The sequence below is a fragment of the Pygocentrus nattereri genome, chromosome 19 (assembly GCF_015220715.1).
Source record: "Pygocentrus nattereri isolate fPygNat1 chromosome 19, fPygNat1.pri, whole genome shotgun sequence".
Lineage (NCBI taxonomy): Eukaryota > Metazoa > Chordata > Actinopteri > Characiformes > Serrasalmidae > Pygocentrus > Pygocentrus nattereri.
In genome coordinates this window covers 29307924-29324814 of record NC_051229.1, presented here as the reverse complement: position 1 = coordinate 29324814, position 16891 = coordinate 29307924, and the positions used below count along the sequence as shown (strand labels likewise).

General features: G+C 39.6%; 1 protein-coding gene across 2 annotated transcripts in view; it reads left to right on the top strand.

Annotated features, from left to right (window-relative positions):
* Positions 1–16891, top strand: part of cdh18a (cadherin 18, type 2a) — a 247947-nt gene that overhangs the window by 174667 nt on the left and 56389 nt on the right. For both annotated transcript variants that reach the window (XM_037547684.1, XM_017705968.2), the window contains exon 4: positions 9056–9175. In XM_037547684.1, the coding sequence (XP_037403581.1) occupies positions 9056–9175 (120 nt within the window). The remainder of the gene's footprint in view (positions 1–9055; positions 9176–16891) is intronic.

Below are 16891 nucleotides of genomic sequence, written 5' to 3'. Positions count from 1 at the left end.
TGCTGATAAGAAAAAGCACATATGTATCTGCAAATGCTCAATACACAAACGATGTGTGATATACAAATAAATGATATTTGTTGCTTAATTTACTTTAGTTCCTGCTTAATAAAGAAAAACTACCTGCCAGTTTATTAGAAATTATTATTTGAATCTTTAGCACTTGCTATTGTATTAACAAGGCAGAAGTGCATAATAATGGACACGTAACTTGTGCAAAGGATTGTGATATACAACACACAAACACAGGTGCTGTGGAGAATTACTCTATTACCGATTAATGAAGTAGTCATAAGGTTTAATAGGAACATTATAAAGGCATTAAGATACCCCCATACTAAAATATGATTATAACTACTTTTAAATAGAAACAAACTAAACCACATTGGAGGACTTTTTGGTATCATTGTGTCATGAGCACCTTTATTTTACATTCAACACGCAGCACTCGTGCGTTGAGCAAGAGCAGAAACACATTGTTATGAATAAGATAATGGTGACTTTTCAGCATCCATGATGCCTCAGACTTTGATACTGATGTCATGGGCGCTCAAGTCTCTTTCAGAAGAGCTGAGCTCTTGTCTTCTAATACAAAACACTGATGTAACTGTAGGTTTTGGTTGCTTGTTTGGACTACATGTCTTAAACATGACTCCAGGCCACAGAATTGCCTGCATGATCTCATGTAGTGGGATAGACTCTTCATTTTTACAGCAAGTGCTTGTTCACCATATGTATGAGATGGGCTGCATTTGGTGGGAGCTCATTATCATTTGACAGAGGTGTAGAGATGGACCAGTCAAGCTGAAGGATGAAATGTATAGAATGTGCTTTGAATCATACATGTTACAGGATGATTGTAGATAAATGTAAAAGCATCTTTTCCTTATGAAGATATTTGAGTAGAAGTAGAAGTTGTTCTCGACTACAATCACTGATACACATACAATTATTCAAATGTTTAAAGTTATGTAAATAAGGCAGAGCAAAGGTAATGCATTGCTACCCACCTCGGCTAATATAATTAGTAGTGACAGTGGTAACTGTGAAATACCTCACCATGTACTACAAATACCCCAGCAAACAACTGATATGAAACGGCACAGCTTTGATTAACTTATTATTATTATTATTATTATTATTATTATTATTAAATCATCTCTAAAGTAATATCTGGAGAGAGGGGGCAAAGAAAGAGGAGAGAGAGAGAGAGAGAGAGAGAGAGAGAGTAAAGAAAATAAAATTTGAAAGAGAGTAAAGAGAAGAGATAGAAAGGAAAAGAAAGAAAGAAAGAAAGAAAGAAAGAAAGAAAGAAAGAAAGGGGTTAGAGAATGAAAGAAAAAGAAAGCAAGAGAAAGTGAGAGAGAAAGAGAGGAAGTAATGAAGAAACAGATACCAAGAAAGAGATTGGCAGAGAGAGAGAGAGAGAGACAGAGAAAGAAAAACAGGGAGAGAGAGAGATGGAGAAAGAAAGAAAGAAAGAAAGAAAGAAAGAAAGAAAGAAAGAAAGAAAGAAAGAAAGAAAGAAAGAAAGAAAGAAAGAAAGAAAGAAAGAAAGAAAAAGAGAGAAGCAGTGTGGGGGTTAGAGAATGAAAGAAAAAGAAAGAGAGAAAGTGAGTGAGAGACAGAGAGGAAGTGATGAAGAAGAATAGATACCAAGAAAGAGATTGGCAGAGAGAGAGAGAGAGAGAGAGAGAGATAAAGAGAGAGATTTGTGTGCAAGAATAGGCAAAACTGAGAGACAGTGCATTTTGAGAGAGAAAGAGGGAGAGACAATGATGGGTGAAGGGAAGGTGGAGTGGAAGAGAGAGGGAGGTGGGGGGGGGGGGGGGGGGTGTAGGACGAGAGAGCGAGCCAGAAAGAGAACTGTGTTGTGTGAGCTGCACATGGCTTTATTAGCTGGGTCATCAGTTTCTGATGGAGCACTGCAGGGTCCACTGCAGCATTCAGGGTCTTTGGCCTGTCTGACTCTGGCTTGTTTGCAACCAGGATTTATGAAGACTATTGGCATGGTTACGGAGAACCTAGAGAGAGGACACAGCTGTTAAACAGCTTTAGACCTGGAAAATAAGAAAAAGAAACAGTTGTTTCAGCAGCATTTTGTGCCAGATTGGATCAGCTGAAAGTTAAACCCCTCTCTCTCCATACACCTTTTCACACACTTAAAAAATCCCTTAAAGAAACGTTTGTGCTGACACTGTGATACATAAATCCTTGGAACATTTCCCAGTTGTTGGACTGGGAGCTGCTGTGCCAGCATAGACAAACAAAATATTTACAGCACCAGCCTCCTCTCACTGTACCGTCACAGAGAGAATGCCAGTGTGAGTGTTGTCCAGTCTCATAGACAAGTAATCGGATAAAGAAAGCCCCCAATCTGAATCAACGGTTCTACGGCTCCACCCTCCCTCCTTCACGCGCACACACACAATTGTGGAAGCGTGTCAGGGAAGTGCTAATTGTCTGCAGACCTCTTTCCTTCCTATCAGAATCGATTAGCTGAGCTCAGGCCAAAGAGCTGTGAAATTATCATTCTTCACAACCTGTCTGCACAGCCTCCCCCACCCCTGGGGCACTCACGCACATCGGAAGAGTCCGATTTCCTTTCTCCTTCGCCTGCTCAGGTTTTCCTTTTCAAAGGCAATTCAACACAATTCAATTTTATTTATGTAGCTCCTCATCCGAGAGACATTGTCTCAAAGTAGCTTTTGCAGAAATACAGCCCCCAAATAAGAGTCATTGCCCTCAAGGCAGTGGTGGGAAAATCCTACTAAAAGTGACAGAAATGCTCGGAGGAATTCAAGATTCCAAAGGAAAATATCCCTAAGCAAATGGGGAAGAACCACAAAGAGGAACCAAAATTTAAAACAAAAAGAACATTAGGAAGAAACATTGAGAGGAACCAGAACTCAAAAGAAGCAATTTTCCAAGAACACAGGGAAGAAAGACTGAGAGAAACCAAGAATCAAAGAAAGAACTCTCCACAAAAATGGGTACCATTGAGAAGAACTAAGACTCAAAAAAGAATCCCCTAAGAACAAAATACAGAGAGGAGCCAAAACTCAAAACAAATGCTTTCTAAGAACATGAGGAAGGAACATTCAGAGGAACCAAGACTCAAAAGATAGAACCTCATAAAAATGAAAAGGAAACACTGAAAGGAACCAGAAAGAAAGAGTAAAAACTCCTTTAGAACACAGGAAAGAACTCACTGAGAATATGAGGAAAAACACTGAGAGAAACCAAGACTCAAAAGAAAGAACTCCCTAAGAACATGAGGAACAAGCGTCGAGAGGAACCAAGACTCAAAAGAAAGAACTCCCTAAGAACATGAAGAACAAAGCGCAAGCACTGAAATAAAGAATTCCCTAAGAACATAAAGAAGAAACATTGAGAGGAACCAAGAATCAAAAGAAAGAACTCCCTAAGAACATGAGGAACAAGCGCTGAGAGGAACAAAGAATCAAAAGAAAGAACTCCCTAAGAACACGAAGAACAAAGAGCAAACACTGAGAGAAAGCATTCCCTTAGAACATAAGGAACAAACACTGAGGAAACAACAATAAATTGATGAAGAAACAACCAAGACCTAAAAGGAAAAAACTCCTCCAGAGCACAACAGAGAAACACTTAGAGGAATCCTGACTTGAAAGAGGAGCTCATCATCATATGGGCCTCCTCAGTCTGTATGCATGTGGGGCAAACTTAGAAGTAAGATTAAACAGAAGCACTGAGATCAGACAGAGGAAAGATCCAGGAGATAAACCACTGAGCAACACTGGAGTCTATCAGAGAGTATGAAGAAAAGACTGTCTGGTGGCCTACTGTCTGTGTTAAATACATACTCACTGTTATTAAAGATCTTTGTATCTCCAAAATGGAAAAGTTTCTAACATTTAGTTAAAAAGCACTTGAAAGCTTTAACTGAAAGGACAGCTTGCAGTTTGAACATCTCTATAGGGCCCAGCTGGCTGGATTAATGGCCAGAGGCATCTAGAGATGTTCCTTGGTCATGCTGGTCAGCAGAAGCAGCTGGTATCTTTACAGCAGCTATTATGGTCTGCTTTTCTTCTCAAAGCGTCAAGGTATTATTCTTATGTGGTGAGGACTGAGTGCAAGGCCTTGAGCAGCACTATCTCTCAGGCCCATGCCTGGCTCTTGGAAAGAAGCATTAAAGAAATAATTGGTGGAAAATCAAATTTTCCCCTTAACCCAAATGCAGTCGATGAGCCAAGATGTGTTTGGTGCCAGTGTGCACTTCACCTGAGCTACCAGGCAAGTGCAGCTAACAAGTAACTTAGTTTTGGCCACACTGCATGTCTAAATCATCACTTCAAACAACATTAGGGGGCAGTCATGGGCTGGAGGTTAGGGAACCAGCCTCGTGACCGGAAGGTCGCCAGTTCGATCCCCAGAGCCGACAGCACATGACTGAGGTGTCCTTGAGCAAGACACCTAAACCCCAACTGCTCCCCGGGTGCTGCGGATAGGGCTGCCCACCGCTCCAGGCAAGTGTGCTCACTGCTCACTAGTGTGTATTCTGTGTGTATTCACTAGTGTGTATGTGGTGTTTCACTTCACGGATGGGTTAAATGCGGAGGTGGAATTTCCCCGTTGTGGGACTAATAAGGGTCACTTAATCTTAATTAAGTTAAACAATTGAGGAAGACTTCACAGAAAGTGACACCTACAAAAGCCTTTCATGACAACTAATATATAACGGTTTATTCCAACTTTTTGAATTAAAATGACATCAAAATTGACAAGGGCAGCTTTCGTAACGACAAATGTTTGTTGGCCAAAACCTTTTTAAACGTTTAGGCTTATGTCAGTTGTCATGGAAGGCTGATGTAGGTGTCATGTGGCCTTATTAATAGTGCCTACCAATAATCTCAAATTGTCTGTGTGCTTTATGACACTGTATAACAGTAGGCTGGAGAAGAATGCTGCCATCTATTAAGTCTCATAACATGACTCATAACATAACATGACTCATGACAATGAGATAATGTCAGAACAATTCCTTACTATCTCACAATTGTGATATTGCTATTCTATAATAGTGAGAGACTGTCAATTATTATACTAATATATATATATATATATATATATATATATAATTGTAATAATCATGATGATGTCATATGTCATATGCCTGCTATTTCATACTATTAAGATCTTACCATTATAACTTAGTATCTCATAATAATGAGATACTTTGCATCTTATGAGGGGATTCTGTCATTTTTATGAGATAATAAGTCATTCTTATAAGATATAACAGTAGTAATAATGATAATATTAATACTAATAATAATACTGTTGTCATGCTTGTCATGCTTGCGTATTGAGGTTTGGACCCAGATTTTCAGGAAAGCTGCTTTGTGATAATGCCTGTTTTAAAAAGCACGATATGAGTAAAGTTTGACTTGAGTCGATTTCATAATAATAATAATAATAATAATAATAATAATAAAGCAGGTAAAAGTGGCCCTATTCCGATCTTTTTCCTCAAATGTGACACATATGTGTGTCAGTGTGAACAGTAAAAACACACGGAAAACATTTTCAATTCCGATTTGAGATGCTTTCATACGTGGTACTGAAATCCAATCCATATCCGATCTGCGGCATTGCGAATCAGTCTCAACAACAACTTTTACGTCAGTCCAACTTGACATTTGTCATAATTTCGCTGCTGAGACTCATTAACATTTAGGTGATGTTTCTGTACCACAGAATTAGAAGAGACATATCAAACCACTCCGTGTTCGAAGATGTTTCAAACGAAACGGCCAAGCACAAAGAATCTGAGGACACGAACCAAAGAAGTGAATAACTGAATAACTTTTATGGCAAACTCAAACACACTGTGCGTGATGAGCCCAGCCGTCAACCATCAGAACTTCATAATCACTCATGTGATGCTGGCAAAGATGAAACTGAAAACTCTGGGAGCGACAGGCGTTCACTGGTCGTCATGATTGTTTACATCTGGTCTAGCCATATGAAGCTGTTCTTTTGCACATGTGGGTCGGTTTAGGATCTGATCTGTTCAGACTGATGTCGCATACAGATCACATTTAAAAGATTATGTGAACAACCAACAGTCAGTTTTAAAAGAGGAAATGGATGGCCAGTCATGAATGTGTTGGGGAAAGGAATTCCAGAGTTTAGCAACTCTAGCACCTGCCACCCCAAGAAGACAATCTAATCTGAGAGGGACAACAAAAAGCCCAGTGCCAGAAGATCTGAGTTTATGCGAAGGGATATACAGATGAAGGAGCTAGAGTTAAATATGGATGTGCCAGATGTAGCACTTTAAAAGTAATGAGAAGTATGTTTTATTTAATGCATGAAGTATAAAGCAAGACTGATATGCTCTTCACATTCAGTGTGAGCGAGAACTCTCGCAGACGGGTTTTGAATATATTGCAGTCTGTTTAAGGAATTTTCAAGGAGAACAGTGAGAGTAGAATTGCTTTAATCAAGTTGAGAAGTCGGACCAATGTTTCAGCATCTTTTAACCTCTGCAGAGGTGAAAGATATGCAATATTATAGAGATGAAACGTTTAGTTTTGGCAGGCAGGTGTTCGGTAGGCAAAAGGATAAAAAAGTACACTATGACTAACTGAGAAATTTAAAAATCTTCTTCTTTCTTCTTCTTTCGGCTGCTCTCTTAAAGGGTTGCCACAGCGGATCATCTGCCTCCATCTTGCCCTATCCACTGCCTCCTCTACTTTTACACCAACCATCTCCATGTCCACCTTCACTACATCCATAAACCTTCTCTGAGGTCTACCTCTTCTCCTTCTACCAGGCAGCTCCATCTCCAACATTCTTTGCCCAATATATCCACTATTCCTCCTCAACACATGTCCAAACCATCTCAACCTGGCCTCTCCGGCTTTATCGCCAAACTGCTCCACCTTCACTGTCCCTCTGATCTGCTCATTTCTAATCTTGTCCAGCCTTGTCACTCCCAACGAAAATCTCAGCATTCCTCAGCAAAACTCAGCTCTTCATCTCCGCCACCTCCAGCTCAGCCTCCTGTCTTTTAGACAGAGCCACAGTCTCCAAACCATACATCATAGCAGGACCACTACTGTCTTGTAAACCTTCCCTTTCACTCTTGCTGCTATTCTTCTGTCACACGTCAGCCCTGACACCCGTCTCCACCCACTCCATCCTGCCTGCACCCTCTTCTTCACCTCTTTTCTACACTGTCCATTGATATCGTAGACCCCACAGACTTAGGCCAAGCTGCCTTAACATCAGTTTTATGGGTATTTGTTTAGCAATACTTTAGCCCAGTGTGAGAAGATCTGATTTTGCGTGAAGGGATGAAGGGAGTTGAGTTAAACATGGAGGTGCCAGACTATGTAGTGCAGAAGTTTATATATCTCCTTTTTCAGTTTTTGACATAGTTTGGAAGTGCCTGTCGCTCTTTACATGGTATGTAAATTTGATGATGAATAGACCAAAAGAAACGACCCAAAATGACTTGTAAAAAATTCTGGTTCCATTGACTTACATTAAAAGTAAAGTCAGTTTTTTGCTTCTCCTGTAAAGTTAACATTTTGGAGATACGAGGTTTTGTTCTGACAGCAGAGATATGTGACATAATGGGGAGCCAGTGTAACCGATATAAGACAGGAATGATATGCTCTGCACATTTGGTGTGGGTAAGAACTATTCACAATTAAGACAAGTCATTATTATGAGACACTAAGTCATCTATATGAGATACTTATTATGAGAAATGTGCTCAATATTATGACTTACTTTATGACTTTTTTCTCCAGGTGGCAGAAACAGGCTTCGTTATCATTGGGTCATTCTACAGAAACGTCCATTTTTGTCTCCCTAGCGTTCACAGATATATTACAACTGAAAAACATGTTAGGGTTACAATTTATTAATCTTTTTAAATAAAAGAATAAGTTATTTTAACAAATACACCTTTTAATTAGACTCAACTTAGCAATATTAGTTTTTAAATCAATCATATGGAATTCCAAGCACCACAGAAGTGCTGGTGCCCACGGTCATGTGTAAAGGGTGTGGCCACATTTAGAAGTAAAAACTAATTTTTTTCTTTACATAAAGACTAATTTTTTTTTACATAAAAAAAAAATACCAAATGAATATTATAAAATATATAATGAAAGTTGTTGCCCCAGGAATCATGTCACTGGTGTTACCACGTACCAAAAATCTCTTCTTTTGAAATAAAAGTCACACTGATGACATCACTTGACTTCCTTTTACCTGTTTTCTGAGGAGCTATGCCAAAAAGCACATGTTAAGTCCCCCATGTCTTTCAGTTCTCAGAGATATTCTCATTTAGCTCATGATTACATATGAAGCTTTTAGTTGACGTCACTGGTGTGACCCACTTTATTCTCAGGTAATTGTGAAAAAATAGAACACAAATGGATTAAATGACATCTTTTAGTGGATATTCCATAATTGACCACGTGTGGTTTGAGGTTCTGTAGCAGCCGTTTTGTTGCATTTTTTATTTAAAATGTCACTGGTGTTACCTTTATTATGTGTAACACCAATGAGGATTGATAAAACCAGTGGAGAGATAGAAAAGTGGACATTCTTGTAGAATGACCCCATTAGGTACACGCGTCTATTTAGATGGACAGATACATGTAGATCAGGCTTCATAATGGTCACTACTATTGTTTATAGATGTTTATTAGAGGCTTCCTTTACTTGTTAGATACATTAGCCTTGTAGCTCCAGTGTAAAACAAAAAAGTACACTTTGGACATCAGACCTGTTCTGGCTGATTACCCAAATTTGAGGTAAAGGGGAAAAATGTGGAAACTCCAACGTTATTCCTGCTCTGTGAAGTTCATGCCAGAGGATGATATTGGGTGGATTCTGGTTAGGTCAGGTCAGACAGAGACCCAAACAGGCTGGGTTCAGATAAAGAAAAGGGCAGCTCCAGCCACTGTTTGCTCTGGGCATGAGCACCCAGTGTACACAACAAAGAGCATTCCTGCCAAATATCCCCCTTTTTCTCTTCTCCTCTTCACAGGAACATCAGTATTCCAGATCACTGCCACCGACGCTGATGACCCCACATATGGCAACAGTGCCAGGATTGTCTACAGCATCTTACAAGGGCAGCCCTACTTCACTGTCGACCCCAAAACCGGTGAGCAGAATCAGAGCATGCTGTCTTGCACTCTCTGTGGAGTACTGGCATAAGAAAATCACAGAAACACAAGAAAAGCAAAAACACTCTAATGTATTTTCCAGTCTAATCTAATCTAATTTAATCTAGTCTAGTCTAGTCTAGTCTAATTTAATCTAGTAATTATGTCTTTTTCGATTGCTCTCCCTCCCCCATGTTCTGTATGTGGTGTAATGAAACAAGCCAAATTACCTTAAATATGCTGCAGTCTGTCAGAATGACCATTGGTATCATACCGACACGCTGTTAGCCGCATGATATCTATGGATAGATTGTAATGGAGGAGGCAGATGCATATGCGAAGATAAGGAAGATTTATTATGGGCAAATCCAAAAATCAGGGTTGAGACAGTCCAGGGTATAGAGCCAACACGGATTGATCGGGGCACAGACAAGCCAGAACAAACAACAGTACATCCAACACAGCAGATAACAATTCAGACAAAGACCAGCAAACACATGGGGCAAACACAGGGCTTAAATACACAGGGTAAACGAGGGACAGGTAGAGACACAGGTGGAGACAATCAGGGGTGTAGTCATGAAACAAGGGGGCTGGACTAAACCAAAACAAATGCACATGGAAGATCAAAACAAAAAGCACACGGAGTGGGAGGAGCCAATCGTGACATAGATTATATGTTAAGATGGTGAAATTTTACAGGTTGTTTCTGATTGGTTATCTGGACTTTCATTTTTTTTCCATTGTTTCAGCAAAAAAACAAAAAACAAACAAAACAAAAAACAACAAAAACATTATATATATATATATATATATATATATATATATTGCTTTCCTGCAAAATTACAGTCAGCATTGGTGAACAGTTACCTGTATTGGATATTGTGAACATTTGTGAAGTGCATTTTGTTTGAAGCAGTTAATAGAAAGCCAAGGAGACATCATTATGTGTTTATTATCAGGCTATGGGAAAAGCCTTGTATTACAAGCATAGCCAATGTTTTAAGAACAGCTACCAGGGTTCCCAAGTCACCTGATATTGTTTTGTGCCTCCTTCCATGAATATTTAAGCAATAGAACACAAAGGGAGTGTGTTATCATGAAAACATCCCGGCTGTGATCTGGTGTCTGTAGATCATCACAGCCGTGATGTTATTGGTGATAACTCCCTCCTCGAGTGCTCTACTGCTTTAATACAGCAGTTAAATAAATACAGTAAGAAATGAATAAACTGGCCGTGAACGCGGCGTTTAATATGTTTTAATGTTCAGCTCCTTCCTCCTAATTATAGCTCCTTAACGAGCAGCTCGTTGCTACGTCAGAGTAACAAGCTCCACCCACTCACTGCTCAGCCGGCAGTTCTTTCTCCAGCTCCTTACACTAAATTCCCAAACTGTCGTCTCCGCTGAGCAGCTTTTGTTTTTTATTGGGTCAGTTTTATGGCTCAGTCTGATTTGGTCCGGCTCTGAAGATCAGACACGTCTGGCGAATGGTGTTGGGTTCATTTCTGGCTGATTCCAGGTTGTTCAGCTGTTCTTCTGTCACAGCTGCCGACTGAAAAGCTGCTCAGTGGTGACGACAGTTCGGGAATTTAGTGTCGTCTCGTCTTCAGAGTCGGACCAAATCGGCTGTCAGTCAGATGTGGTCTTAACAGTGTCCGTTTTCTGTTTGTGGCAAAGTGAGAAGTAAAAACTTGTTGATTAGCAACGGCGTCTCAGCGGAGTGAAACAGTGTTTGTGAAAACCTTGTGATGTTATGGTGAAATAACAGCAGTTAGATCTCCTCTCACCCACCAGTTTGTGTGGCTGTTGTATAATACAGGATCAAGTGAAGTACCTCAGAGTCAAAGGCTTGGCAGTGGCTTCCACGGGGAAAAAGTGAAGATGATGTTGTTAGAGCTGAGCAATATGACACAGTATTCCGATTGCCCATATATACTTTTTCATGAAACAGATGGCTGTGATTGATCATGTTGCTTGTCAGTGGAATAGTCTCATCCTGTAGCAGCAGGCAGTCCTTGGCCATGATAAGTCTCTCTGTTAGAGGGTCCAGCATGGGAAACCCTAAAAACATGACAACATTATATAAGCAATGCATTCTTCTTGTTTATTTTTTCTTTCTTTAGATTTTTCTTCTATAAATTTCTATAAATGAAACATTGCATCAACATCAATTATCAGTGATTGTTGCAGCCTTCCAGTGATTACATGCTACATGGCCTAATGTATGTGGACATTCCTTATAATTATTAGGTTCAAATTATTCAGGAATATCTATTGTTAACAGGTGTATAAAACCATTGGCAAGCAGTCTTTATAAACAAACACTGACAATATATTGGGTTGTACTGAAAAGCTCTGTGACTTTAAACATGGAACAGGACACCACCTTCGCCACAAGTCAGTTTGTGAAATTTCTGCTTTTCTAGATTGTTTAATGGAGCAACAACAGCTTAGCAACGAAGTGGTAGACCACACAAACTCTGAGCAGTGCTGAAGCAATTGCTGCATACAATATGGTGCATCACTCAATATAATGTTCCAAACTGCCTCTGGAAGCAACATCAGCACAAAAACTCTGCCTCAGAAACTTCTGGAAGGATTTCTATGACTGCGCAGCTGCATACAAGCCTAGGTTCATCATGTGCAATGCCAATTGTCAGCTGGAATGGTCATAGGACTGGAAACGTGTTCTCTGAAGTAAAGAATCACAGCAGTCTGATGGACAAATCTGAGCTTGGCCCATTCCAGATAAATGCTACCTACCAAAAAACATAGTGACAACAGTAAAGTTTGGGGGAGGAGGGATAATCAATATCCCTAATAATCAAGGAGGGATAATCTGTTTTTCACACTTTGGTCTTATCCCCTTAGTTCCAATGAAGGGTCATCGACAGCTCCATATTAACACGGATGATTTTGGAACGGGATGGCAAACAAACTCATGTAGGTGTGATGGTGAGGGGTCCACATACTTTTGGCCATTTACTGTCTGTCTAGCATGAGTGTCTTTGTCTGTTTATTGTACCTGTGGAGTGTGTCGGCAATAAGGTGCTGATCATAAACCTCAGCTCCTCTGCTTTTGCCGTGAGCTGCTGAAAAAGTAATCAGCGAATGAGTCAGCGCACTGTAGCGGGCCTCGAGACCACACTGTCAGTCCATAAAGCATCCTTCTGTCTCCCAGGTTATTGTGCTGGCCTCTGTGGACTATAATTGATGGACTCTCTTATTGTAGAGGGGCTTTCAGACGTGCTGTTTGGTGCTTTTGAAGGAATAAGAGAAGCCTTCGAGTGGTCCCCTCCCCGCCACTGGTGGAACGTGCCTTTTGTTGCTGTAGCTTTCAAAGCAAAGCATCCCAGCAAATGTTCATATGGCCTTTGAGTGCATAAAGTGGTTAGACTATGTGTGTATATGTGTGTGTGTATGTGTGTGTGTGTGTGTGTGTGTGTGTGTGTGTGCACATATTTGTGTGTTAGACAGCAAGAAGCAGTCAAGAGGATGGAGAAGAGAAGAAATGGAGAATGTTGGGAGAGAAAGAGAAAGAGAGAGGTGGTGAGAGAGAAAGAATATTGATTATCTTTTGAACTGGACTTGAACCTGGCCTTAGACTTATAGTGTCTGAGATTGCACTGGCATTTCTGGCAGTGAGTGTGCTGTTGCTCTCCGCTATAAGCTGCTACATAATGAATGAATATTTCAAGCTTTTGTGATGGAAATTGTACACATTACGAAGAACGGTTATGATTATACCACATAAATGTATTTAACGCCCCCTGCTGTTTTTGGCGAGTGAATAAATTTATTATGTTACAGGTTAATATAAGAATGACAGAGTTATTGAACAGTCTTGCATTATTAACACTAGAAAATGGGGGGATAGCTCGTGTGCGTTTTTATTTATTTATTTATTTTAAAGGGGCTATTAGCTTATTTTCTTACTGTCGAATGAAGAAATATGGTCATTTCGATGCAGCTCAGGGGTTCTTGGATTTACTGAAGTATGTAGTGGCATTAGAAGAGACTGCTGAATGCTAGTAACTTCCGCAAGAGCTATCTATCTGACTTCTAACCAGCATAACTAAAGCAAATATTACCAAAATAACAACTCATCGTGGCATTCAAGGTTATATTTTAGGCCAAACATTGGTCATGCTGACTTTATCCTCACCTGAAAGAGTGATATAGTAGCTTATTGTCCATATTGCTGTTGTTGGAACAAAAACTCGTATCTCCAAAATGGTAACTTTACAGGAGAAGGAAAAAGGCTGTTTTATTCTTATTGTAAGTCATAGGAACTAGGATTTTTGTCGAAGTCATTGGGGACTGGGACATTTATTTTGGTCCATTCATCATGAAATTACATACCATGTAAAGGACAATTCCAAAGGCATTTCCAAACTATGTTAAAAACCAAAAAAAGACAAAAATGGAGATACAAGGTTTTCTTCTGATGGTATGCTCCAGTTGCAATTGTTATCCAGCACAGAGAAGATTACAGACAGCTCAAGTTCAAATAAACATGATTTTGCAGCTAACATTCTGTATATGACTTAATCCAATGTATAGCACTATAATAACATGATAAAAACAGGCATGTGAAATAAATGAAAGCCTACTAGGAGGCCTGTGTCTCTCATTTGTCTCAAATATTAAAAAAAAAAAAGCTTAACCAGTCGACACCGAACACCACAGTTAGCCTCACACTCCTTCACCATTACGTTGGTACCAGTCGTGACCCCAACACTGTTGGCCCAAATGAAAAAAGCACAGTTCTGGTTCTCTGGTCCCAATATTTTTGCTAATTTGTCCAAGGAAAAAGATCTAAAGGATACAAAGATCCCACTTCCAACGGCAAATATCTTACACTGCTTGAATGTTTTGGCATTTACAATAGCTACCTAGCCCAGCAGCCTATAATTTAGCAAATGGTTAAAGGATGTTTTGGTCAAATCCCTCTTGCATTAGGCTGGTCGAATGCACCAGTATCTTCATAAAAAAGCCCAATTTCTGGCAGCAAAAAAGCTTCAAAAGATGTTGAGTGCACACTGAGTGTCTTCAGTTGTTGGGTTGTTTACATGTTAAATCACCATGCAGAGAGAAAGAATGGGGTAAAATACTGAATGTCCATCTACTGTATTTCTGTTTGACTGAAATACTCAATGCTTCAAATATACTATCTAATGAGAGCCGGCTCTCAAGCACCCTTTTGATTCTGTTGGACCTGCAATTCTGTCTCTCTCTCTCTCTCTCTTTTTTTTTTTTTTTTTTAAATGGTAACCACCTGGGATACCATAGCAACCACCTAGCAACCACCTTGGATACCACAGCAACAGCATCTTAAATGCTTTAGCAGCCTCCTACCAATATGCAAGCAACCAGCTGGGATACAGCAACAATACCTGGCAACTACAGGGAAACAGTTTATCAACCACCTGGAATACCATATCAACTGCCTAGCAACACCATAGCAACCATCTGGGATACCATAGAAACTTCCTATCAACAACTAAGTAACCAACTGGGGCATCATAACAACTGCCTAGCAGCCCCCAAGCAACCACTTGGGATACCATACCAACCACCTAGCTACACTATTTCAATCATCTAGGATATTATATCAACTGCTCTGCAACACCTCCTAGCAACATCCTAGCAACCACCTGGGATACTATAGTGACCACCTAGCAACACCTCAACCACCTGGTAATTCCAGCTACTACCTTATCAACCACATGAAATACCATAGTAATTGCCTGGCAACAGCTTCGAAACCACTCTCAAATCACCTCAGCTCCACACTCTATTCTAGTAACGCCATTTAAATTTATTCACTCCTACATATTTTTGGTATATTATTTCTTCCCTGCAATGTACTCAAAGTTTGTGTGGTTTTATATGCTGTATAATGAAAACCCGCCAAAAACCAGGGAGCAGCTGCATGTCTGGAGAACTGAGGTTTATTTCTTGCGCACAGGTTCCAGACATTTAGCCAGCTTGTTAAAAAGTGGACAGTGACAATTATATAGGCTGGACTGATACCAAGATTAGACCCAGCCTACACATGACAAGTGACAGGTGTGACAGACATGACAGTGTAGCTGGATAGAAATAAGCAGGACAGATTGTTTTACATGCACAACACACAAAAGTGAACATTATAACATATCACACAGCCCTAAACACGTTGCACCACAGTACATTCCCTCAATACTAAAACAGTTTTACATGGCAATTTTTCAACCTCTTTCAAGCCCTTAGAATCAACCCAGTTGATGAGTGGACAGTTTCAGTGTAGATGTTATATAAGTACTGTGAAATAATGGAGTGGTGCTTTGAGAAATTGCTTTGGTGATAATCCAACACATTTAATTAATATCAGGAACGTCACATTTTAAGATAAGGGTACATTTGCTGTACTGTCATATTACAGAATGGTTTACAGTTGACACTGGTTACAATAGCACAGCATTAGCAACATAAATGCTAGCAAAATGTTAGGAAAGCTGGCAGATACAGTGTAAGTAATATCTTAATGTAAGTCATTACCAGTACACAAATCATGTACACCCAAAGTAAAATATTCCTCCAGTAAAAGAAGAAGTTCCTCCCTTTAGACCTCCACTTAAGTAAAAGTACAAAAGTATTTGCCCTAAATGTACTTAACTATCAAAAGTAAAAGTACTAATTGTACTAAAGTACTAATGATCAATCAACTTGCAATATAGTTATAACTCTAAGTTGAATAAAAACTGGCTTTAAACTCAGGATCATAGATGAGCTCCTTTACTGTGTTGATCTGTAGGCCTCTGTTCATAAAAATAAACCAGCCCAAACTAATTTACTATAAAATGAAATGGTGTTTGTAGAAATTCAGAAAAAAGCCGCGTCAGTCACGACTGCATATGTGGACATATTTCTATATTGTGCTCTATTTACACAAAGTTAGGTTAGTTCATCATTTATGTTGAACAGACTCTCCCAAAGTTTTACGCTGCTGCGCTGACGTTGAACCGTGTGCTGCACTGGGTCGGTATGACCAACAGGTCAAAACCAGCTCTAAACAAAGTGACCGCTGGGCCCTGATTGGTGCTCTGGCTTTGCGCTTCTTTCGTTTTGACATGTTACGTTTTTATACACACAGAAACCAAAAGGAACGACAGATTTCTCAAAATGTAGGAGGAAAAAGTCGAATATTAGACTCTGAAATGTAGCGGAGTGAAAGGAAAAAGTCGCCCAGAATGGAGAAACTTCAGTACAGATACACCAAAAATACTAAAGTACAGAAACCAATTACACTTGCTTATATACCGACTACCACTGGTTATTACATACTTGCTTTTATTGCTTGGGAAAAAAAGTGATATTGTGTAATTGGATTTATATTATTACCCTTGTGTTATTACGTGAGAGTGAATAGGCTGTTACAACTATTAAAGATACAATTGTGTAATTACATAAGGTGTACGTCTATAATCCTTCTGTACCAGTGACTAAATCATTAGTACTTACATTGTTGTTGCATAAGTTGTTGACATGTAACTACACAGTTATTAGAGACACTTCTTATAAAGAGGGGTCTTTCATTTCAAGACAATGAGGACATTGTTTCAATCATATAGGCCCATAATTCTGTAGCTAGTTTTTGTATTGTCTTTTTTACTTCTCTCTTGCCAGAGATTGAGATGTGCTGGGCTAGGTGTGTGTGTGTACAGATGA